The sequence below is a fragment of the Trachemys scripta genome, chromosome 2 (genome assembly GCF_013100865.1).
Source record: "Trachemys scripta elegans isolate TJP31775 chromosome 2, CAS_Tse_1.0, whole genome shotgun sequence".
NCBI classification, from domain to species: Eukaryota; Metazoa; Chordata; order Testudines; family Emydidae; genus Trachemys; species Trachemys scripta.
This window is the reverse complement of record NC_048299.1, coordinates 126,745,105-126,771,279: the sequence shown is the minus strand read 5'-3', so window position 1 is coordinate 126,771,279 and position 26,175 is coordinate 126,745,105. Positions and strand designations below refer to the sequence as shown.

General features: G+C 40.4%; 1 protein-coding gene across 4 annotated transcripts in view; it reads left to right on the top strand.

Moving 5' to 3' along the window:
* CTNND2 (catenin delta 2) overlaps window positions 1–26,175 on the top strand; it is a 1,151,766-nt gene that overhangs the window by 1,031,761 nt on the left and 93,830 nt on the right. For all 4 annotated transcript variants that reach the window (XM_034761543.1, XM_034761542.1, XM_034761544.1 and 1 more), the window contains one exon: window positions 11,165–11,315. In XM_034761543.1, the coding sequence (XP_034617434.1) occupies window positions 11,165–11,315 (151 nt within the window). The remainder of the gene's footprint in view (window positions 1–11,164; window positions 11,316–26,175) is intronic.

Here is a 26,175-nt window from a genome sequence, read left to right as displayed (position 1 = left end):
CTCCATCAGCTCTTCTAAAGCTCTCTCTTTCTATTTCCCCTGCTTGATCACTCAGCATAGATGGGTAGCATAGTATTCTCTTGATTAGACAAGTCAGTGTTTATAACTAGGTACCTGCCTCTGATCACTAGCAAGTACTGTACATATAGAATTAGATTTCCAGGTCACAGTCTGATCTCTTGAGATAGCCAGATGAGATGTCTGGCTTTATTCCTTAAGAAAATATCTGCCTTTCTGAAGAAATCTCTTTATAAGAGTGAGAGACCTATTAAGCAAATAATTTGACAAAGAAATTGAAGACATAAAAGAGAGCGGTTCAGTCAAGAGCTCAGTGCAGTTATCTCTCAGGATAGCAGGCCAAAATGTTTCCAGAACCCTCCTGTCCAATCACACAATCATAATTATTCATTATTATTGAATACTTATTGTCTAAAGCATCATTCATCTAGGTTATCAATCTTCTACCATTATCAGGCCAGGAGACATTGAAGGTTCCCTGCCAAACTTTTCTGATTACTCTAATTGTGTAGGAAGACAAGGTAGGTGAAGGAATATCTTTTATTGGACCAATATCTATTGGTGAAAGAGACAAGCTTTCAAGTTTGTCTGATTGTTTACACACACACACCCCCTTTGAAGTTACATCAGGCTTTTTATTCCAACAGGAAAGTTATTTAGTTCAAGTAGAAAGTCTGCCTGTCTGCCTGTCTCCAAAACATTCATGTGATAAAGCCACATACTATACAAAGGAGAAGACATTTTATAATATATCAACTATTTAAATCAGTGCCAACCCAAACTGATAAAACCCCCACACTTTTAAAGAATCAAAAGATCTATGAACTGTCAAGTCAAGATCTGTCAGGAATTCTTTACTGGATGGAAATTTGTCCCAGGCAGATATATACACTAATAAATATAGAAAATTATGAGCTTTGTGGGAGAGTAGTCAATGTTATTCAAGGAAGGAGGATGTCTTCCACTGTCACAACTAGTACATAACACTGTAATCCCATAAAGGCATCAAGGGCATCATCCTGAGGAGTGGGAGAACAGTAGTCTGTGATTAACCCGTTTACAGACTGACTCTTTATTACACCCAGAATGTTTGCTTCCCATAAGATTTGAAGGCTTATTCTCAAAACTTTGTAGGTCTTAAAAGATCCAGTATTTGGTGGGGATTAAGGTATCTCTCAAGGAAAGAAATTAGGTTATGAATCCAAACAATGTGTTTGAGCTGTAGGAGTGACAGTAGCAAAGATAAATGGGCACCAGGCTTCCAAATTCAGTTCCTTCAGCACAGATAGTATATTTTTCTCAAATATTTAAGAAAATTTCTTTTTTACTTCACCTTGTCAGATTACTACTTTCTATTTAAACCTAATGGAGGTCATGGGATAAGGGGAAAGCAACCAATAAAGAATTTTCTCTAGAGCTGTTGGTCTCATACTGTAGTCCATAGACCCTGGACATACTGGTATGTGGAACCTTTTCTAATTGCCCACAGAATGAAATAGTGCGAGAAGTAAGGACTGGGGAGATAGGGTTAAATGAGTGGAGTGGAGTGGAGTGTCCACGAGAGGCTCTCTCTCTCTTATGAAATTTTCAGTAGCTTGAAAAGTTTGGCGAACCATGCTTTATGTCAATTAAAGTGATTGCACAGGTGCACCAATGGAGATATGTGGGTTAAAAGATAGATCTGAGATTTTAAAAACAGGCTATTCTCTTTATTTGTAGTGAATAAAACCCTTTCTTTTTCTACTTTTGGGTTGTTTGCATTACCTTTTAAAGATGTTGCCTACAGAGCAATAAGGATCACAGGTCCCACAACCTGCAGTTTCATTCCCTGCCTCAATGTGGCTTTGATTACCTCTGTGATAGCCTACATCTCAGATCTTCCCCTTACCCTTCAGAGAGTTCACAGATCCTTTGAGGGATGAAATATACATTATGCTTAGGATGCAAACTCCAGCTGAAATTGATGAGTATTTGAATTCAGTTGTGTGTGTGCGCGCGCGCGCACCATAGAACCCCAATACAGATTGGGAGGTGGGGAGGTCTCAATTAAAAACATCAGCTTTGTTTAATTTTTGGCATTCCAAAATTTTCCATTTTGTGCTGAATGCATAATTTCATTGTGGGGGGGAAATTCTTCCTTACTTTGTGTTTAGCAGAAGAATATAGAAAACCACCAAAAATGGTAAAAGGAGGACAGTAATTTAATCTTTCTAGATTTTTTAAAAAGAAACAATTTTCCTCTGAATGGATCATTTTTACACTGAGTTTCAGCCTAATTTGATCTCAATTCCATGAGGCATAAAGTACTGGAAAGGGTGCTTTGTAACAATAACTGTGCCAAACTAAGGAATAATTTTCCAGATTACTGTATTTTTCTTCTTAGGGTACATCCAGACTACCCACCATATCGGCGGGTAGCGATTGATTTATCAGGGATCGATATATCGCGTCTTGTTAAGACGCGATATATTGATCCCTGAACCTGCTCCCCGTCGACTCCGGAACTCCACCGGAGCGAGCGGTGGTAGCGGAGTTGATGGGGGAGCCACGGCTGTTAATCCTGCACTGTGAGGACCCAAGGTAAATCAATCTAAGATACTTCGACTTCAGCTACGTTATTCACGTAGCTGAAGTTGCGTATCTTAAATCAATCCCCCCACCTAGTTTAGACCAGCCCTTAGTTACTGTGACTAAAACAGAAACTCTGAATAAAAGTGGAAGTAGAGATGTACTGTACATCTTTGGAGTGATGTATAGTAGTCATGCCCCACAAATTCCATTATCTGTAAAGAGCATTGCTGCACAAATTGTGACTCTCATGCATGTCTTTGAAAATTTAGCTGCCATCTGATTCAACAGAAATAGATTTTTTTTTATTCTTGCTCTCTCCAGAGCTATACGGTTCCCACAGGAGTCTTTTCTCTTTACAAGCTGAGCAATTATTTGATCATTGATATTACAACTGATTTATGAAATAATTGGATGATTAAATATATTGGCAGAGCTTCTCATTTACAAGGAGACAACAAATCATTTGTCTCTTTCCATATTTTTATGTTCATATCTTTTATACTTCTTTACACTCATACTAGCTATTGACCAGCAATGTGGAAATGCAGGAATGTTTCATAATGGCTTTAGGCAAACTAAAAGAATTGTAAGTACATGCAAGAGTGATTCCATTTCTCAAGTCTGGGAGAGAATAAAAAGCAGTTTGGAGCATCTCAATTTCACAATTCCTGAAATATACACATCACATCATCATTGCTTGCAGACACTTTGTCCTAATTGGCAGTTTAGCTAAAGAGAGACAGATATTTCTCACTGCTTTCTAAATGCAGCTTCATATTTAAGTCTCCAGAGATTCCTCATAAGATTAATAGACAACCCCAGGTTTCCACCCTAAGGTGTATGACTTATATACATGGATGTAATGATAGTGGCTACATCACAAAAATAAGTCTGTCAACTTCCCTAAAGCAGGATGAGTTATCCTGCAGTGCTGCAGAGGTAGTTAGCTCAGGAAAAATGAACACAGAGCAAAACTGATCCTTTAAAAAAGCGTTTTACCTGGAATATTTATGCTATGCTAATTAATGGGTGCCTTAGCTGCAGAAAAGGCATGCATGCCAAATAGCCCTATTGAGGAGGAAAATGTTATTTTTCATACTCTGTTGCTCCAGCATGTTCCTAGTTCAATGTCTTTGCTTTCAGTGGAGTTAAAAAGTGTGTCTCCATTTTGTTGCTCAAATGTCCCTATTTCTTCTAAATGATAAGCAAGAAGCTAGTGCAACTTTAGGTCTCCTAAAAGAAATGCTTATGATTTCCAATAGACAACTGGAAATGCCAAGAACCACTTTTGTTTACAGTCAGTATAGTATGGTACGTTTTGTAGAGGTGTTCACAATACAATGGGAATTTGATACCATGATTGTACATCCCCATTGTCATTACTTAACATACACTCTTTTGTAAAAATCGAGGCAATCCTTATTCAAAGCAAGAGACTTGGGCAAGGTGTCCTTACTGAGCCAAGCGATGTCCCTGGATGTACAATCTACTGGCTTGAACTCTTACCCACAGGCTGCTCCAGTTATAGGCAGCCGAGGCAGCTGCTGAGGGAGGCAGATTTCTGGGAGTTTAGATTCACTCCAGTTCCAAATATGGTGTGGCTGCAGGGGGGGAAGAGGCTGGGGGTGCTGCCAGGGTCAGGGGTTAGCCACCAGCCAGGGCTCTGAGGAGCAAGAGGAAGCCCCCTGGTGGGGAAGCACCCCCGCTGCTCCCCACCCTGGCACAGTGTGGCTCTGGCGCAGAGCGGCTTGGGGTTGCTACTGGCAGCACCGTGAGCACTGCTGGGGTTTGGGCCACAAATGCAGCAACCCACCAACTCCAAGTCAGCACCCTGCCGCAACCACCAATTCCAACTCTGACATGTCCAGACTTTGGAGACACTGCCACCATGTGCTGGGGGGCTGGCTGGGGCCAGGGTTTCAGGGCTGAGGTGTGAAGACCCCCGCTCTGTCCAGTGGGATGGAGCCTGCTGGTCCCTTTGTTGGGGCATCAGCCCTCCCAGTCTGGGTGGTTTCGTGTAAGGCGGGGTCTTTGTTTCCCAATAACTGGAGCCCAGTGGGCTGAGAGCTGCCACCTGCTAGTGCCCAGGTCCCATTGTGGTTGAGCTGACTAGCTGTGACTACCGGGGAAAAAGCCACTGTAGTCCAGGGGTGCTGAGCTGGGTCTCGCTCCCCTTGTGAACTCCAAGCAGCTGGTGCCAACCTGCCTAGAAAGGGCCATTGGGAAAGGCGACCCCTGCTGGGGGATCACCTACCCACGAGCTGGTCTTGACCACTTGCACAGCCTAGGACAGGGGCTGGGGGGACTTTCCTCCTGGCCTGGCCCAGCTCATCCTGCCTAGGTGTCGGACCATTCCCATCCCGTGGGGTCTCTCATCGGGACCCAATGACCTCTGCAGTCCCAGGCTGGGGTCTGACCCATCAGCTTTCCACCTGGCTGCACAAGGTTTAGGGGTGGGGTGGCAGCAGTGGCAGCCGCAGGGGAGGTGCTGGGGGTCTGCTGTGAGCATCTAATAGGGCTGGAGGGGGTGGCACACTGCAGTTTTGCCTAGGGCGGCAGATTGTTTTGAGCACCCTCTGTTTTCACCTCAACCAAACAGTCTCACCACAGTCTAAAATAGTCTCCCTGCTAACTTGCACTCTCACTCTGACAGTCACCACTTAATAGTAGCAGACATATTGGATACATCCCCTGGGAGATGCATAGGAAATACAGAGCTGGTAGTTTTGTAAGCATCAAGGAGCTATAATTTTTTCTTTTTACAGCTGCAGCTGACAGTGCATTAATCTGACAGGTAAATACCTGGCTATTAGAGAAGTAAATTTAGAAGTGTCAATTTGGGGTATTCACAACATCTCATATTTAATACTCTTTTAAAACAAAATGTTGCCCTGATTTTAGGAAAGGTTATTTTTCTAGGACATATTTTTAATTGAAAGTTACTGATCCTTGAGATTGAGTTTTGATTTCTCAGCTGGTGAATGTTCATTAAGTATTATCCCACAACGTGGTTCTAGAGAACAGAACAGAGGAAGGAAAGAATAAAGTAAGATGTAGCAAGAATCCTTTGCTAAACTATTTGTTCGATCTTGTATTTACCCGTGACACTCTCAATACCTTTGCCCAGCTTAACTGAATTTTGTTATTCAGTAGACAAGGTGGGTGAGGTAATAGGTTTTATTGGACCAATTTCTGTTGGGGAGAGAGACAAGCTTTCAAGCTACACAGAACTTTTCTTCAGTATTGAGAGTGTCACGGGTAAATACAAGATCGAACAAATAGTTTAGCAAAAGTGATTAGCACATATTTTAAAGGGATCTTTCAAGATGAAGTTGCCCATTAACACCCCTGTAGTCATAGTACAAAAAGTGAGGAGGCGGGGGTTAGTGGGTTACAGATTGTTGTAATAAGCCATAAATCCAGGGTCTTTATTAAAAGCGTGATTTTTAGTGTCTAACAAAGTTATGAATTTAAGCTCCCAGCCTCATCTTTTGACAGTGTTGCGCAGCTTTCCTATAAGGATGAGGACTGATAGGTCAGATATAGAGTGATAGCTTTGTGAAAAGTGTTCATCCAGAGGTGATAGGATTTTTTTTTTTTTTTTTTTTATCATTTTCATGTGTGAGTTCATTTGAAAGCATAGTGATTGTCTGGTTTCACCCATATAAATGCTACTGGGGCATTTAGTGCACTGGATGAGGTACACCACACGTTGTGATAGGCATATGTAGGAGCCATGAGTCTTGATAGGTGTGTCATGGAGGGTGTTGATCATTGTAGCAGTGGAGATATGTCTGCAGGCTTTACATCTGTTATTCTGGCAAAATCTGTGCTGCTTTGAGTTGGTGTGCCCTGGTCTGTGGGGAGCTTACTTCTGATGATGAGCTTGGAGAGGTTGGGGGGTTGTTTGAAGGCTGGAAGAGGGGGGTTCATGAAAGATTTCTTTCAGGACAGGGTCCACATAGAAAATGGTTTGTAGTTGTTTGATGATTCTTCATATGGGTCCCAGTGTGGAGTGGTAGATAACAACTGTGGGTGTGCAGTCGGAGGAGGTTTTATTTCTGTATTGAAGAAATTCTCTCAGGGTATTTGGGTGGCCAGTTCCATGATGCAATCTACTTGTCTGGTGAAGTGTCCTTGTTTGACAAAGGCAATTTTGTGAGCGTTAAGGTGTGTATCTTCGCAGCATGTTCTGTGATATCTGAGTGCCTGGCTATAGATAAAAGATGTCTTGGGGTGGTTATTGATCTATGAAGGTAGGTGTGGTGATCCGTGGGTTTCTTATATATAGTTGTCTGAAGGGTGTTGAAGCTGATTGTGGTATCCAGGAAGTTGATGCTAGTGTGGGAGTGTTCCAGAGAGAGTTGAATAGACAGGTAGGGGATGTGGAAGTTGTGATGGAAATCTATGTGGGAGTTTAAGTCATCTGTTCAGAGGATGACAATATCATTGATGTATCTCAGGTATATCACTGGTTTTGTGTTGCACTTATCTGGAATGTTTTCTTCAAGGTGGTCCAGGAGGTTGACATATTGGAGAACCACCCTAATACCCTGGGCTGTTCCCATGGCTTGGACAAAGTGTTTGTTGTTGAATGTAAATTCAGAGTGTTTGTTGTTGAATGTAAATTTGAGTGAGACTGAAATGGATGAGTTTGATGATGTGTTTGAGGGTTGTCCATTGTCTTGTAGATATTTAAGGCAGGTAGGGATGCCGTTATTGTGAGGGATGTTGGTGTGTAGGGAGGCAACATCCCTGGTGGCAAGAATGGTGTTCTGAGGGAGGTTGTTAATGTTGAGGCATTTGTGGAGGAAGTTGGTTGTGTCCTGGAGGAAGCGGGCCCTCTGTGTGGTGAGTGGTTTGAGAATAGTTTCTATGAATCTCGATATTTCTTCAGTAAGAATGCCATAGCCAGATATGATGGATCTGCATGGGTTCCCTTGTGAGTGTATCTTGGGAAGTATGTGGCAGGTCCCTGGGGTGGGTTCGTGAGGGATGAGGTTATAGAGTTATTAGAAAGGCAAGTCATAGACTAATATTCTGTATATGCTGTTTTCTTTCCCTTTCCCCTATTTCCCCCCAGATGACAGACTCTAGAATAAACGTGGGTTCATAAAATTGCAATAGTGAAATCCTTGTATGTCTATATACTTGCCTATCTATTAATACTTTTATTATGTCTGTGTCACATAAGATGACAGCATGTAAAATGTGCCTGTCACTGTGATATCTAGGTGCCATATGCAGACTTTAAACCAATTATCAATCCATCCGCAAAGGACACTCCTATCAAACCCTCTTCGGTTTAAACCACTTTTATTTAATGGCATTTGTTTTGCCTTTACTTACCTTTGGTTTCATGACAAACATTTTTGAGCATTTCCACTACAATTGTTATTGGTGCATGCAAAAAATATGGCTTGTAGCGTGACCTGAAAATGGCAACGCTGGGGTGCATTCTAATCTCCACTGCTATAAAGAGTTCCATAGCTGAGGGCTCTCCATCAAGAAGCCGTGCCCCCAGCTCCCAGGAGTTCCTCCCTGGGCTCTTGCAGCAACAACATCCATATTGAGCCTTGATGTTGCAGTGGGGAGAGGAGAGAGAGGCAATCATTTAGATAGACCCTAGCCCATTAATTGCTTTAAATATTAGGACCAGGACCTTGAAGTGAATGTGCATCTGAATGGAGAGTCAATGGAGAGCACAGAACATAGATGAGATGTGCTTAGTAATCTTTTTTGCCTGGAAAGTGGGCAGCTGTGTGTTGTGTCTGATAAAGCTGTCACATAGTTTATACAGGCAGCCCCAGGTCAAGTGTGCTGCTGTAGTCTAACTTATAGGCAAGGAAATTGTGGATAAGAGTAGCTAGTTCCTCATCTCAAAGGGAAAAATCACAATCTCCTGGTTAGCCAAACATGGAGGATTTGTGACTACTCAAAGCATATTAAACATATGCGTCAGATTTTGCCTTTGGTTACATCTCTGCAACTTCAATGAAGTCAATGCACTGTGAAATCAACACATATGTTTACCCCACAATATGCACTAGAGGCAACTGGTGTGATTCAGGAGAAACACAGAGATACAACTTTTTCTTATTCTGTCAAAGGGACAGAAGTATTCAGCAAACCCATGGGCAGTGGGTATCATAGGCTGGGGGAGGCTGAGCCTCCCCAAACAGCCAGGTGTGGTCCCGGCCACATTCTGCCCCAATCACTCTCCTGCTTCCCACTCTGCAGGCAGCAGTGGGCAGTTCTTCCCCTGTGACATGGCCCCAGCTGGGGCTGGCACTGGGTCCGCACTGTCCGCCCTCCCGGCGCTCTGGGGCCGGGGAGGCTGGGGTCATGCTGCTGGGCCTCCTGGTGCTTTGGGCCGGGGGGCGGGGAGAAGGGGGCCTTGGGCTGCGCTGCCTGGCCTCCTGGCACTCTGGGGCTGGGGCTGCACTGCTAGGCCTCCCGGCACTCCGGGGATGGGGGAAGGAGGCTGAGGGTGCTAGCCTGGACAGGAGCCAGCGGCCACAGTAAGGTGGCTCTGGGCATGAGGGGGGCATGGAAGGGGCAGGGCCTCGGGTGGAAGGAGCGGAGCTGAGGGCTAGCTTCCCCGAGCCAGCGGTTCACCTGCCGCCCCTGAGCAACCCTCTATACTGTACATTAGCCACAGTATATATACTGCCATCTATTGAACATGTTTGTTATTCCAAAAACCAAGCCAAAGCGTTGGATTGCATTTTTGCCTAATTTGTATTCCTTAATATTCCTATTACTGCTTTATCTTCAGCTACTACTGGTTACACTATACCCTAACTTTCCATTGATTTCATTGATTAATGGAGCAGTGACACTATAATGGATAACCAGAAGGAGCAGCATGGAAAGTACTAGGGAAATTTGGAAGCTGTTTATAAAACAGAAAAAAACCCCTCCGTGAGCTTTTTCGTCTTGAATTCCTTCTCACAGTGCACTCCAGTTCTTAAGTCACCATACACTGCTGCCAGAGTGAATCGCAACCTGGAGTCACACATGGATATTTGCATAAAGTGCATTATTTTCTTGGATAACTAAATTGATATGGAGTATAACAGTGTCCTCAAAGAACAAAACCCAGAATTACCTCTCACTGTTAAACTAAAAAAGCTAAAACCTAAGAGGTTCTAGGCATCTGCAGCCTCCACTGGATTCAGATGATTTCAGTAGTAGTTGTGACTGCTCAGCAGGTGTTCTCAACACTTGGCTTAAGAACTTTAACAATCATGTAACCAAATATATATAAAAGGAAAGGGTCTGATCTCACTTATTTCATCAGTATATATCTTAAATACAGTTCTTATCACTCTAGAATTAGGCACACAGCCAGAGAGCTATTAGGACTTAAAGCACTGCATGCATGTAGACAGCAGATTCACACCCCTCAAATATCCCACACAACCATTTCACATAGAAAAATGCAACTTGTTCCGTCAAAACCAAATAGCCTTTTCCTGAGATCAGGGCCGGCTCCAGGGTTTTGGCTGCCCCAAGCAGCCAAAACCAAAAAAAAAAAAAAAAAGCCGCGATCGCAATCTGCTGCGGCAATTCGGCGGGAGGTCCTTCACTCCCAGGCGGAGTGAGGGACCATCCGCCGAATTGCCGCCGAATACCTGGACCTGCCGCCCCTCTCCGGAGCAGCTGCCCCAAGCCCTGCCTGAGATTGTCTCTCACTAATATCATTCTGCTTCACGCATTCTGTCATCACATTCTGTCTTGTTGCTAGGGGCCTGGATATGTCAAGCTTTTTATAAAACTGTTCACCTTCCAAGACTATGTCTGGCGCTCATAAAATCGAATTAATTGGCTCATCCATACTGTAAGTCGGGTAAAATAATGTAACTTTCAGCATCTTGTGAACTAGATGGGCTCAAAGCAAAATCCTAGATCCTTCATGGTTGAGTCATATTTCTAATAACAAGGCTGATCCTGTGGTCCCTACATATACATAACTCAGCACATTGAAATCAGTGTGAATTTTGCACACACAGGCACTGTAGGTTTGGGCTGATGTGTTTTAACAGTAAAAGCAGTAGTGTAACTCCCTCCTCACGTCCTCTCCTGAGCAAATTGCCTATGATGAAAGAAATAATGAAGTGCCTTCTTGGGTTGGGATCTAACATTCCTCAAGTTGACAGCCAGGAAGCATGCTAACTTCTTAAACAAATTTTGTAACATTAAATGGCATTAGGAACAAGCAACCGTTGTTCAAGTTTGGCCAGGGCATACTCATGCCAAGCAAATGGCTTGCAACTCAGACAGTAAAGCAGTAACTAGGTGTACAAGGATTTAAAGTTTAAATAATTAAATTTAAAGTTTAAATCATTAATTTTTTCTGTCACCAATCAAAAATCAATATGGGTTTCCAGTTCAAGTGTTGTCTAGCATCATAGATACAATAATTTTCTGTCTTTAGATTCTACAGCCATTACTCCTAACTCTCTTCCTTTACTCCTCAAGATAGAAATCTTCATAATCACACACCCCTCCTTTTCTTGACAGCATTCCACAATCTCTTTTTCAATCTCCCTCATGCAATATCTCTTTACAGTGGTCAGTGTATATCCGTGCTGCCGTCCGCAAAGAAAAAGGCCTGCCGATCCTGGTGGAGCTACTTCGAATAGACAATGATCGGGTGGTATGTGCAGTTGCTACAGCTTTACGAAACATGGCCTTAGATGTCAGAAATAAGGAGCTAATAGGTATGTTTTTTCTAAACAATCTAAATATTTTCTTTATGTTTTTTTACATTTTATAGCTGGATGAAGAAGGTGAGAACAATGCTCTCCTTGTGTTTTGAACAGAATTTCTTGACCTCTTTCTTTTAACGTGTCATATTCAAGTTTGTGTGTGATAGCTCAGTGCTATAGTGTAAAGAATCTTTTTTTAATTCATCTGACAACACATTACCAAAATATTGTTTAGTGATTCAATTGCACTGTAATTTTTTTTAGGCTGAGAGCAATGGCATTTGTATCACAAACACTTAGGAACTGCCACAGTGAGTGAATAAAATCAAAATAACATTAAATTATCATCATCCCTATGCTAAGTACCATTTGTAGTTGTTATCATTGTAGCGCTTCCATCTTCCAGATGGAGGATCCAGGCAAGGGCAACTACTTCAGATCCCACGATTATTTAGTACACCTTATACAGAGGATTACAAAGCGGAAGCCTCAACATAAGGAATTAGTGGAGAGTTCCAGAAATTCATTGGCCAGAGGTGTACTTTCAAACGTGCCTTAATTCATGAGCGCATGTGCAGCTAAGGAGGGTAACTCGCTTACCTCAATTACAGTATTGTCTTTAATCTCCAGTTGTATGACAGTCATATTTCTTGTTATTTAACTTAAATTCACCCTAACATTGTCAATTTAGATGTTACAAGACATGACATTTTTATCTCGATGTTTTATTTATGCACAACAGAATAGCAGTCGAAATATCCATACTGGAAATAAATTATCATAATTCTCTTACTTCCTGTGTAGATTAAGAGGTATTTTTAATGTATTTTTGCTGATTCATTAATTCTTAATTACACTCCCCCAAATATTGGCGCATATAAGCTGCTTCCCCTTACCTCCCCCCCACTTTTAATCACAGAATCATACGAGCAGATGCTTTGACCTGTGTCCCTTCTATTATTTGTATTACAATACTATGAGGCACTAACCAAGACTGGGGCCTCATCACACTAGGTGCTATTCAGGCATATAGTATGAGAAAGTCTCTGCCCCCAAAGAGCTTACAGTTTAAACAGACAAAGGGTAGGAGGGAAAATAGTGCTGAAGTGACTTGCCCATAGTCACAGCTAGTTTACGGCAGAGTCGGGGATATAACCTAAATCTCCTGACATTCAGCTCATTGCCCGCTCTACTAGACCATGCTGCTGGTGTAGTTTCACCCTTATGTTGTTCTTGAACAAACTGATGTGAAAGTTGGCTTTGGATAATTCATTGGGTCCTCTGCTTGCAGCATGTAAGTTACTATCTACTCTTTCTTGTTTTTTCACTGTTTATTGACTTCCAATAATTTTCTAAAAAAAGAAATTAGAGCTGGAGAAAATGTATTAGTCTGTCTAATCTGAGCATCTAGCAGACCATTTTATAATAGAGAGATCTTTCTCCCATGGACCCACCTCATAATCACTAATATCTCGTTAAAGGCTGGATTATCAAACTACTTTACTCCATGGACCACCACTAAGAGTTTTGCAGAGCACTGTTAATTCACAGACCACATCTTGGCAACCACTGCTGTAGTCCATTAGTGTAGAATTGTTCCCTACAATATCCCGGGCAGTTCTTTATGTTCTTCTCCACAGATGACTGTTATCACAAAAAAACCCATGCCCTTTACACATAATTTTAGGACGGAGTGGTCTCCCTTCTTAACTGCAGTTAACATCATTTCATTTACTAGTCCACTTCTCCTGTTGCCTTTTCTATTCTTTAATTTTTAATTGAAATGTTTGTTTCTGTTCCAAAACTGAAAGTTCCACTTAAAACAATAACATTTCATATGTGTAAATGATGGTGTCTTTAAATGAGAAGTTCCAAATGCAAACGTGTTTATAAAATATGGATAATAAGACACTACTTGCATCAGCTTTGCATTTGAACGGTTTCCAGAATTCTTGGAGCAAAGTCTTGAACAAACAAATAAAACTGTTTTCAGAGTAGCAGTCGTGTTAGTCTGTATCCACAAAAAGAACAGGAGTACTTGTGGCACCTTAGAGACTAACAAATTTATTAGAGCATAAGCTTTTGTGAGCTATGCATCCAAAGAAGTGGGCTGTAGCCCACGAAAGCTTATGCTCTAACAAATTTGTTAGTCTCTAAGGTGCCACAAGTACTCCTGTTCTTTTTGCAAATAGAACTGTGTATACAAAAGAAAAAAAGTTGCTTGAAAATTATTACCTAAGGAAAGAATTTTATAAACCAAACAGGGATGGATGCTTGAAGTTAAAATATTTATGGAAAATCAGAGTGATTCTGAGAAATTGCAATTAGTTCGTTAGTGAGTTGAATCATATTTTTCCTAGAGGCATTAGTAGGAATATTACACTACTCGAGAAATGTAAATTTGCCAATATGACAGGAAAGTTATTAGGATAATGCCTGTAGCACTTTTGGCCGTACTCTATACATCTAGTATTTTACTTAGTTAGGTTAGTTGTTTGTTTGTTTGTTTGTTTGTTTGTTTATTTATTGATTGGGGGTTTTTGTGGTGCTCACAGGGCCGGCTCTAGGCACCAGCATGTGCTTGGGGCAACACTTTCCAAGGGGCGGCACTCCGGACCCTTTTTTTTTTTGCTTGGGGCGCAAAAAGCCGGGAGCCGGCCCTGAGCGGAGGTGAGCTGCGGTGGTGGGGGGTGCAAGGAGGGCCGCAGGAAGTAACCCTGGGGGGAACCGTTCCCTCCCCCCCCAGCTAACCTCCGCCTCCTCCCCCGAGCGCGCTGCCACTCTGCTTCTCCCCCCCTCCCTCCCAGGCAAGCCTGGGAGGGAGGGGTAGGAGGAGAAATGCGCCGCACCCGGGGGAGGAGGCGGGACTGGGGATTTGGGGAAAGGGCGGAGTTGGGACGGGGCTAGGGGAGCGTGGGAAAATTTTTTTGCTTGGGGCAGCAAAAAAATTAGAGCTGGCCCTGGGTGCTCATCACCATACAATCTGAAATCTTAAGCATAAAGCTTAATGAAGTTATCCTTTTAGCACCTTTGCGAAGTACAGAGGTGGAATTAACTCCATTTTACAGATGGGGAATTTAGGGACAGAAAGATAAAGGTCTGTATTTTTAAAAGTGGTCACTGTTTTGCATGCATCAGTTTCTGAACACCAACTATGACACCTTTGGCCTGATTTTCAGCGATACTGAATATCCGCAGTTCCAAATGAAGTCAGCTCATGTTTGGGTACTCAGCAGTTTTGAATATGAGGCCCAATGTATGTTGCGTTGGGGATACAAAATATATGGCCATTTTTGAAAATGTATGGCCCAAGTGTCTTGGTCAAGGTCACATACGATATCTGCAGCATCGCAGGGACCAAAACCTAGATCTTTTGAGTCCTAGTGTAGTGCCTTGACTCTAAGACCATCTTTCCTCTTTCTCATAAATTCTGCTGTTTGGACATGGTCAGTATGATACTTTGCTAGACAACTTCCTAGGAAAGCCAAGTGCTTGAGGAAGCCGTGTTGATGCATTCCTGTGTCGGCAAGAAGTAGTAGCATGTATTTATTCCTCAGTCTCAGTGAGTCAGTACTGACCCAGAATGGTGGTACAGTGTAATACCAAGCTAAAGATGCCCCTTCTCTCTATACTGAAGTGAAACAAAACCCTGGATTGACAGCCTTCAGATTTTGGGGCTGGAGATTCAAAGTCTAGATCTGAAACTTGTGGCTTATGCTCAACTCTGAAAAATATAAAATGTAATATAAACAAGAATTTCATATTTTACATAAAGTGCACAGTACTGTATTGTATGTACCAAGCTGTACCACTGTGGTAATACAAATCCTGCATCTAAGCTAATAAGTCACTTTGAAAAGTCACCTTTACTCTTCTGCAAAACATCCATTTGTCAATTCAAATACTACAGCAACTTTATGCACAAAAGGGTGAATACCATGCATAAAATGGAAGAATGATGATGGTTTTTAAATTTTCAGAGAACGATTGAGCCTTTAAACATTTTATTTAAGATCTGTATCTCTCTAGTATATGCTTGCTATGACTTAATACCAGCATTTTTATATAATCTGGTACTTCTAGTTTTTGCTCTTAGAACAGCAGATAAATACAATATCTCAAGTACCACATTGTGGTTGGTAGCTCTCGATAGATGTTGACGTTTTAGTGGCAAAACTATATGTATTTTTGCCTATCTTTATTTCTATTAGATTAAAAAGACATTCAAAAACTAAAGCCTATCACCACTGAGTAGAGAAGCTGGCTGCTAAGAGATCTAATTTTCCTTCTTGTTTTTGTTAAAATGTAACTGAGCATAAGAACATAGGATTTGCCTTACGAAAATCACAGCAACTATCCATCATCTAGTCTGGAAACCTATTACTTCAGAGGAAGTCAAAAATAAAAATTGCTGTAGATCAGAGGTTCCCAAAGTGGGCGATACCGCCCCCTGGGGGGCGCTGGAACGATCCAGGGGGGCAGTAGTAGCCTCGGGTGCAATTGGGGGGCGTTGAATAAAAATAAGGGGGCGGTGGAAGCATAAAGAAAGAAGAGAATATAAAAAAAATTTGAAAAACCGTTCGTACATGTTTCATCTGTTGTGTAACATAGAGTTAAAGTTGTAGTGATTACTTTATTTTCCAAATAAATTCACAAATTATAACCGATCAGGTGTCAAGTCCGCCAACAGCTCTTAACAAGCAAGTGTTGGCAGGCGAGCGTATCGCGCATTGTCGGGAAGTCCAGCATGCATCGGCAGGAATATGTGCGTGTAATGACTTGTTTACAATACGATACTATAAATAGGCGACATGTATGAAATCTAATTTAGATTGTTTCTGAATTGTGTAAAAAGCAGTTAACAATAGTGCAATAAGTATTTAAAAATTTTTATTCAAATTCGATACCTTCGATCTTTACGGATTATGGATCACATACAAAGCAAATTGTATTATTGTTGTTTCAATAAAACAGCAATTTACACATGAGTATTTTTATACATTTTCTTACATATCTACCATACGTTTCTGTGTCTCTAGTGCTTACTAATAATAAAATCGTAGCAGGCTTGTGTCGGTACAGTACTATTTGAAGTGCACAGTCAATATATTTGTCATATTTTTTATTACAATATTAATGAAAACAGGGGAATGCAATCATAAAAAACTGTTAACTATTAACATTTATTTATATCTATTGAATCATCTGTGTTAATTGGTAAATAAGGCGTGTGTTAATAAGGAACAATTATTTAAATAAGGGCAAACTAAATTAAAACTATTAACTGATTTTTAATTGCATATTGATTGTTTTTAAATTAATTATTTCTTGATAAATTTAGTTTGATATTTGACAATTTAATATCAAATACATATATCTAATGCTGAGCTTAAAACCTCCAGTGATGGGGATTCCACAACCTCCCTTGGAAGTCTATTCCAGAGCTTAACCACCTTTATAGCTGGAAAGTATTTCCTAATATCATGTTCCTAGGCTATGACACACACACACCCTCATAAAATATTTAATTAATCAGGTAAGTGCTGTGATCTAGTGACATGAGTTGTAAAGTGAAACCAGAGAGTTTGGGGTAGGACTAGACTCTAATACCAAGCACTTAGACCATAATAATGGATACAGTACTATTGATGTTAAAGCAAATGAGACATGGAGACACTAAAGCCCATATTCAAAGATGTTGACGTTAACAGAAAGACTCTCATTGACTTCAGTGGGCTTTGTATCTAGTCCTGAAGCAGGATGATCAAACCCACTGTGTGGAGAGGGCCAAATTTTGATTATTATTCCTGACCTGAAGCTATAAAGTTAGGGCCATGTATTGCATTACTCTTGTCCACTGCTCATTTCCCACTTATGTCAATAGGAGATATGTACAAAGACCTAGGGTAATGTATGACCCTTCTGTAACTAAACTTTTAGTCACTGATGTTACTTTTCCATTCAGCATCACTAAGTAGGGGGAAATGATGGTGAGCATTTTTAAGACTTGCTATTTCTGCACTTTTTAAAACACATTTCTGAGTCATGCGCAAAGTATGTGCAGTTGTGTACCTAAATTATTTTCAGTCATCCCTTTAAGTTTCATCATTGGGTTTGAGACTGAGCTTAACATTGGGTTGAGATAAATATGGGCACAACTCTGAAGAGTCGTTTCACAGTGCTACACTGATTCACAGTTGGAAGATTCCCTTTGCAGCCATAAGAAATGGAAATTTCTTTTTTTTTTAATGAAAGTTTACACTGTACAGAATATAAATCTGTCATAGAGGCCAGATAGCTATGGCATCTATCCTGAATTTGGCCCCCCTGTCTTACAACATGGTCACATTTTAATAGCATTCCTTTGTTTCAATATCTGTATCAGCTACAGAGGAAATATCTTATTCACTTACCAGGTTGCAAGAAACAGCAGCTACAAGAAATCCTAGTGTATATTAATACACCAACTGGATGGGTAACTGGATGGGTTGGGGGATTTTTAAGCATTTTACCTCTAGTTCACGGTTTCTGATCTGGTCTAATTCAGTAGTGGCCAGAACTCAAGACCACATAGGAGTTTTTCATTGGATTGTGTGAAAAGAATGGACGGTTTCAGTCTTCTTCCTGTTGGATAGAAATCTGTATCATAAAAACTGCCAGCAGAGTGGGGCATTAATTGATACCTTTGGCTGACAGTCTTAACAGTATCAAAAGAGAGCCAAAGGATTTGACTGGTCAGTAAGAGTGAGCAACACTCTACCCTCTTCTTTCCCCTCTTGGCATATAACAGTAGGCCCCCTCTGTTTCAGGTTTAAGGCACACTGGCAGTGTAGTGTGGGAATGTCTTTGCTGCTAGTCGTCATGATGTACCTGTTCTGTGGGGAAATAAAGCAGTTCCATCTCCAGAGGGCTGTCATTCTGGCACTTTTCACAGTCACTAAAATGTACTTCTAAAAATTAAATAATCAAAATAAAAAACAAATGAGAAACTAGCAGAGTGTGCTGGCTACTAACAACGTATTATCCTTCTATATTTACTATATAAAGGGACCCTTTCAGCATAAAGGATTTGTGCCAAAGAAGTCTAGTGTGGAAGCAAACATTATACTGGGCTTCTCTCCCATTGGTTAAAAGATGATGTTCCCTCCATTCACTATAAATAGACAAGGAAAAATGCCTGATGAAGTGGGCATTCACCCACGAAAGCTTATGCTCCAATACATCTGTTAGTCTTAAAGGTGCCACAGGACTCTCTGTTGCTTTTTACAGATCCAGACTAACACAGCTACCCCTCTGATACTTGATTAAAAGAGCAATTTATGAAAATCCTGGTTCTAAGTGAGTGAGGATGAATTCAGACCCCCCCAAAAATTCATGACACATTAAGTAGAACAAAGATATCTTATCATTTTCTGCCAGACTTTTTCTTTGTTGTTGTTTTAATAAAAGCAACTCCAATCCAACTATCTTTATAATGACAGGCATAATTCTGAAGAAAGCCTTTTTGAAAAATGTTAAAAACTTGTTGTAATGCTGTAATGAAGTTTACTATATTATCCAGGGTTGACCTGGAAGGGAGTTAGGGTTGTTGAAGTTTAATCAAGAAAACATAGAACTAGAACTGAAAATAATTTCTGCCATTCTGTACTTCACCTACAATATAGCTTCCTTATCAAATATAGTTTTGTAGTCTCAGTAGCCAAGATTGGACTTGTTACATGCAGCTTTTGTTCTTTTTAACTTTAAGCTCTTCAGAATCTTTGTGCAAACATCTGCATGGATTTGAAAAGAAACACAATGTGTTTTTATTGAATTAAGTAGCTCAATCTCTGGAATGTTAAATTAATATAAATTCACAGTGCACATGCCAGAAAACATTAGTCATTGTCCTCATCTGTGAGTATTTGTTTGTAGAAGGTTGAGGATAGATTATATACTGCAGCTTACTGTTTAATTTAAATCAATTCTTATCGCATTTCATTTACTATGTTTAATAATTGAGGTGCACAAAATAAATAGCACAGTGCAGAGAGTCCTGGAAAAGACAAGAAGCCTGATATAAAAGACAAAAAAACTGATTTAAAGAGGCATGAAAGAATCATGGATGAAAATAAGTACTTTTCCCTTATTTTCTGTGATGTCATCAATATTGATTATATTGAGAAAGCGAAAGATACTAATTCAACAATATTTAGAGGGTAAACACAAAATTATGCTTTATAGAGATTTATGATACATTTATATCAAAGTCAGAGGTGCCCAGATTCAAATGAAGACATAAGCCAAGAATTGAGAAAAGATCAAATAATTCATACAAGTTGAAACGTTAAATAATTGCCAGGGATATTATTTAAAGGGGAACTGTCAAGTCTAGACCTACAGTATGGCCAAATGTCAGTGGTGAAATTTTGCTGTCAGGAAGCTTCTAGCGCTTAACTCATAAGGTTTCATCAGCTTTTGTTGAGGGCAGCTCAGCTTTTACTTAATTCTCTCCGACCTATCTCAAACACATTTCTGATGTGCGGACCTAGTTGTTGTAGGGAGCTTAAAAATCTGCACTGTAAGTGCATCTCTTATGAGAAAAGTAACACTGTAAAAATATTACCACACGGTTCCATGTTTTATTATCTCAACCATTTCTGTATCCTACAGTATATGCTCAGTTTGCAAGTAAAAAGATTGGAATTTTTGGAACTGCAAGCATGTCACATTCCACTTGGGCCATGAAGGTCAAGCTGGTTTCCTTGCTTCTTATGCCTCATCACCAGTTGTAAAACTTTTCCAGGCCAAATTAGGCCACCTGTTATTCTTGTACTAATCCACTGCAAAAGTTGGAACGTATTCAATAATTCTATTGAAAATACACAAGAAGGAGCAAAAGCCGGCTCATACACTCTTAGTTCTATAGTCTCTGCAGGACAACAGTAGTAAAAAGCGGTAAAAACAATATTGTTATCACTCAAGTCAGCCGAGATGACTGATTACACATACAGATCTGTGGAGTAACAGAGTGCTACTTTCATTGTTTCCTCTTAGAGTAGAGTCATAGTCTAAGAAATATATATAAGCTAACAGTTAAATATGTTTGTTAGATCAAGATGTCTCATTTTATTAACCACAGATTCTGCTTCCCAATCAAAAAATTCCCTGAAACTATAATGATCGTATTCCTGACAGTGATATAACCTTGTCTGAAGCATATGTCTGTTTCTGCTAGAAATACAGGGTCCCTGTGGATCATCTGAAATGACTCTATGACAGATTATCCAGACAATAATCATTTAAAATGCTACACTCAGTACGTCAGATATGTACTATAAATTCTGCATGCATGTAATCAGTGTTATCAGGAGGTTAGATTTTGCAAGAAAGCACTAAAAGTTGCAACATCTTGTGCATGTTGTCCAGAAAATCCTAGTTTGCATGAGACTGCCAAAAAAGCAAACAAGTGATATACCTTTTCACTTCATTGCAGTGTACCTTACAAGCCAGAAAATGCTGCAAGCCACACCTTGTGTTACTTTTGAGAAAAGCAATTTCCATTCTGTACTCCTGCACACATGGTGATAAAGTAGTTAAACTGTAACTATCTATTTCTCTCACCTCAGAAGACTGACATTTTAAACAAATGATGCAAAATTAATTTTCATCCCTATTTCTCAGTTTATTCTTGCTGAGAAATGTTATACATCTGGTCTGAGGAAAATGAGCATAATGGGTATAATTGTCTACAACATACGGAAGTAGAAATACATCTCTCACAAACTGGTAAAGTAACTTAAAAATGGAATTTAAATCCTCCAAGTATTGTTCTAAATCCACATAGTAGTTTTGAAAAGTAAAGTTTGTGTGACATCTATACATTAACAGATAAGTATATAAAAACAGATGTTTTCTGACAATTCGTTATCAACTCTGTATCAGAGAAGGATTTATTCTTACAAAGGTGTGGAATAACTTGGCCTCCTGAAATGGATATCCAGTGAAGCCAAATGCAAATGATAGAAATTGAGCATATGGCATTTTGTGCTTAAAGCACCTTTTTTGGACAAACTACAACTGCTTTTAAATACACCTGTACAGGCTGCATGCTACACAGAGAAGCGGTGAAACGGGGCCTGTTAGGGGAGAACTACCAAATCCATATTAAGGCGGAAAGCAGCTGCTCCAGTTTATTCTCTCCTCTGTTGCCAAGACCCTGCAAAGACCTGCCTCCCTCCATGAGATTGGAGCACTGCATCTCCTAAGAACTTGGAAGGTGGGAGCAGTCAGGGGAAGGATCAGATGCCAGGAGCAACTATTGCACATTACTTGCTCCTCTTGCAAATGGGTAAATTTCCAAAACAACCTGCAGATTACTGCTGATCATTCTAAGAGTTAACCCCATATATGTGGCTTCAAACCTCCACCCTCACCCCATCCTAACTTGGTGGTAGCTGCCTACAGAGGGCCACTTGGCAGCCCAACACTTGAATCAGGCAATCACCTGGGTGCTGGGGGTCAAGGAAATTGTGCAGAGGCACCTTCCACCTCTGGTGGGTTGAGGTAATGCATTTCTTGGGACACCTTCAGGATTCCAATTCAAAATAGCCATTGCCCCAGCACCCTCCACCAGTTCTCAGCTATTTTGGGGTGGAGAGATGTGAAACACCCTTTCATATCTCTCGCTAACGGGAAAATTGGAAGGAAACTAAGTGGGTAGAAACTCACAAATTTCCAAGCCTCTGGAATCCCATATAATAGTAGCATGTGACCCAACATATGAGGCTCTAGAAGAATCTCATGGATCATCAGATACATGTTTTGAATCACAAAAGACCCCACTTTCCAAGCACAATGACGTTTGAACGGGTTAGCTGAATTTGGCAAAGAGCAGAGAGTTTTCACAGAAAAGTGCATCATGAGCACCAATACCCCACTTGATGTTCTTTTTGTAAGAGGGATCTAGTGTCCTGAGTAAATTCCTACTCATTTATTTGGAATGAATAGTGTTTCTCTTCCTGGCCCAGACTGTTACAGAGCATTATGTAAAGTGTTAACAGCTGCCAAATTCCATCAAAGAAGTGGGTTTATTTCCAAGTTGGATCAAATTAATTCTGTTCTGTATACTCCTTACCTACATTACAGGGATCCTGTTAAATTTAGACTTAATGTTAAGAACCTTGAATGAAAGCTGCTATAGAAGTGCAAAAGCATCATCCTTCCAGTGCTGCAAAAAAGTCTCCCCAAACAATTTTTGATAAAACAGCAAATTTCTTCTTTTAGCCTGGCTAAACATGGTGATGTATTTAGGCAGACTGTGACTGGCCTTGCAGTAGGTCACAGTTGTGGAGAGATCCGAGATCATATCAGCCACATTCGTTGTGGGGAGTAGAGACACTGTGTCACTATTATGGAGGGCAGAGGAAAACCTTTTTCAGGAAGTGTTTTGAACTAGGGACTGCTTACTTGCAACAATTAATTCAGACACTTCCTAGGGAGAACATAATTTTCTATCATTTATAATTGTTTTAAGTGTTACAAGCTGTTGTTACCTGCAAAGTCACTAATGCCTCAAGTACCCTTTCACCTGCAAGTGTCAAAACACACTAGTTAAAATTTTACTGAGCTGTCTGTGTTAGGCCAGAGAAAGAATAATAGAATGCTGATGGAGAGTTTACACATTTTCTTCTTACACTTAGTCGTGTACAGCATAGATTTAGATCAGGAGTGCAGGATCTCTCCAAACCTTATTGCTGGACTAACTAGAAAAACGGAAGTTACATTTTAGCTTTATGCTCTTAATTAGGGAAAGTTCTGTTGGATATCAGTCCAAGCAATCTGGCCTGCAAAATCCAGTTGGTGAGACTTTCTTGGTACTCGGACACTATGGTGATGGACAAATAGATTTAGCTAGCATTCTCAACAAGGCAATATTTAAAACTGATCTATATTTAAGGGCTATACCCAAATTGTTTTCCGTGGTTGCAGAAGCTGCTGCCACTTCAGAGATGGTATTTCCACCTCAAATACAGATGTTTAATATCATATGTCAAAGATGTCAGGAGAGGCATTGATCATGTTTAGTACAACCTCTAATATCCTAATGTAATGGGGGAATCTATTAGTCAGCCCCACAGAGGAGGAGGGAGGAATTGAAGGGACTGTATATTCACAAACTAAATTCACCCTGGGTGACAAGCTTCAGTATTGAGTTCAATGAAGAAGGGGAGATGGAACTTTTGGACCATTGATTTCTATCCCACTCAACAACAATTTTGAGAGAGGAATTAGCCCATCTTCAATGGGGCAAGACCCTGACACACAACATTAATGCAATGGTTTTAGGCTTCCACTGTCAAAGAGTGCATAATTTTCCCATCCCCAACCACAGTTCTCAGTAATTGAAATTGGAAGAGCCCCAAATCAAGATGTTTTTAGAGCATCATCCCCACTACTTCCCCCCCATAAAAAGTGCCTCAGAACTTGTTCTTCCTCCAGCTGAAGTGATGTAAAGAGCTGAGTTGTTACCACCAAATGGATTTAGTGACTCCTGTAGTGCACATGCCCTCAGCAGCAGAGAGAAGGACAGAATTAAAATCAGAGTAGAGGTGTTACAAAGGTGTGCATGAGGTCATCCCACTCTGCCCCCCAACCAGCTGCACCATTCCCTGACATGAAGCTTAGTTTTTTTTTTTTCCTGCAAAATTTGCCTTCTGACTATGTCAGTCCAGTGAAATCAGTATGTGACGGGTTGGATCACAGAAACCCCCTTGGCAGCGGCCACCTAATGTGCCAAGTCTACTTTTATTCCTGTTTTCCCTGCCACCTCAGAACTCCAGTACCCTGTCTTGCTGAGCCAGACACTCCCATCTGCTCCAACACAGACCCAGGGTCTGAATCACTGCAAGTTTACCTGAAAATAGCTCACAGAAATTTGCTTGTCTTTAGCACTCAGATGCCCAACTCCCAAATAAATCTGTTTTACCCTGCATAAAGGTTATGCAGGGCAAACTCATAAATTGTTCGCCCTCTATAACAGTGATAGAGAGATATGAACAGTTGTTTGCTCCCCCAGGTATTAATACATACTCTGAGTAAATTACTAAATAAAAAGGTGATTTTATTAAATTCAGAAAGTAGAATTTAAGTGGTTCCAAGTAGTAACAGACAGAACAAAATAAGTGACCAAGCAAAATAAAATAAAATGCGCAAATCTATGTCTAATCAAACTGAATACAGATAATCTCACCCTCAGAGATGCTTCAGTAAGTTTTTTCTCAGGCTGGATACCTTCCAGGCCTGGGCACAATTCTTTCCCCTGGTACAGCTCTTGTTCCAGCTTAGGTGATAGCTAGGGAATTCTTCATGATGGCTCCTCTCTCCGCTTTGTTCTGTTCCACCCCTTTATATATCTTTTGCATAAGGCGGGAACCCTTTGTCCCTCTGGGTTTCCACCCCCCCCCCCACTGGAAAAGCACCAGGTTAAAGATGAATTCCAGTTCAGGTGACATGATCACATGTCACTGCAAGACTTCATTACCCACTTGCCAGCACACACATATACAGGAAGACTCACAGGTAAACACAGCCATCTGCGGATAATGGTCCTTGTTAATGGGAGTCATCAAGATTCCAAACCATTATTAATGGCCCACACTTTACATAATTACAATAGGCCCTCAGAGTTATATTTTATATTTCTAGTTTTAGATATAAGAGTGGTACATTTATACAAATCGGATGATCACACTCAGTAGATTATAAGCTTTGTAATGATACCTTACAAGAGACCTTTTGCATGAAGCATATCCCAGTTACATTATATTCACTTATTATCATGTTTTTATAAAACCATATAGACTGCACAACGTCACACAGTAAACTCAACCTTTTGTATGAAAATCTGAATTGGCTGTCACACTAGAAAAGTTCATTCCTCTGTTTTACTAGCAATTTTTAATATACTACACATTTGTTATTTGTCAGTTTAAAAAGAATCCCTGGATTTTTCATATGGTCAGACTGTTGGAGTATGTAAAGATACAAAATATCAAACTACAGGACTGAAATAATGGTCTGAGATCACTAAGGAAACAATCAGTTTTACCACGAACCATGTTATCTTATCTTCATATAGAGTGTTATAGGTAAGAGAATGATTCTAACACTTAACATCTCTATGGGCTCAATTAAACAAAAATAAAGAAATCTGGCTTTCCTCCTGTGCAAAAACACAGAAGCCTCAGAATCAATGTGAAAGCTTCACACGGTCCCTATTAAACTATAATAATCTGAAGTTACTGATATGGCTTTAGAGTACTCTTACATTATTTATTTATTATTATTATGTATTTGCTTCTAGTAATGGCCGCAAAATGCTAGTTGCTATACAAAAATAAAAGAAATCACAGTCCCTGACCCAAAGATCTTACAATCTTAAATATATTGACTATATAGTATTATTTTAATAATAATTTCTCTAAATTCAGACATGTATCCGTGCAATCTAAGGAAGTATTTGTATGCAGTACTTTTGAAATTCATACTCTCTATGTAGAAATAACATGTACATAGCGTAATCTTAAAGGTCTGTTTGGCACAAGAATGCAATAAATTTTTTACTTATTTACTGAAGACTGACTCTTTCTGTAAAAGAAATAAAGGAAGCTAATCACAGAATAATAAAAATGTAGGGCTGGAAAGGACCTCAAGCAGTCATTTAGTCCATTCCCTCTGTGCTGAAGGGGGGGAATTGCCAAAAAACCGAACATGTCCAGGAAAATGCCGGCCGGGCACTTCCCCTCCCGCGGCTGCTCTGCTCCTCCCCTGACTCTTCGGCTCTGTTTAAGAGCCGAGCTGCCCAAGCGCTATGGGCTTCAGGCAGACCCCT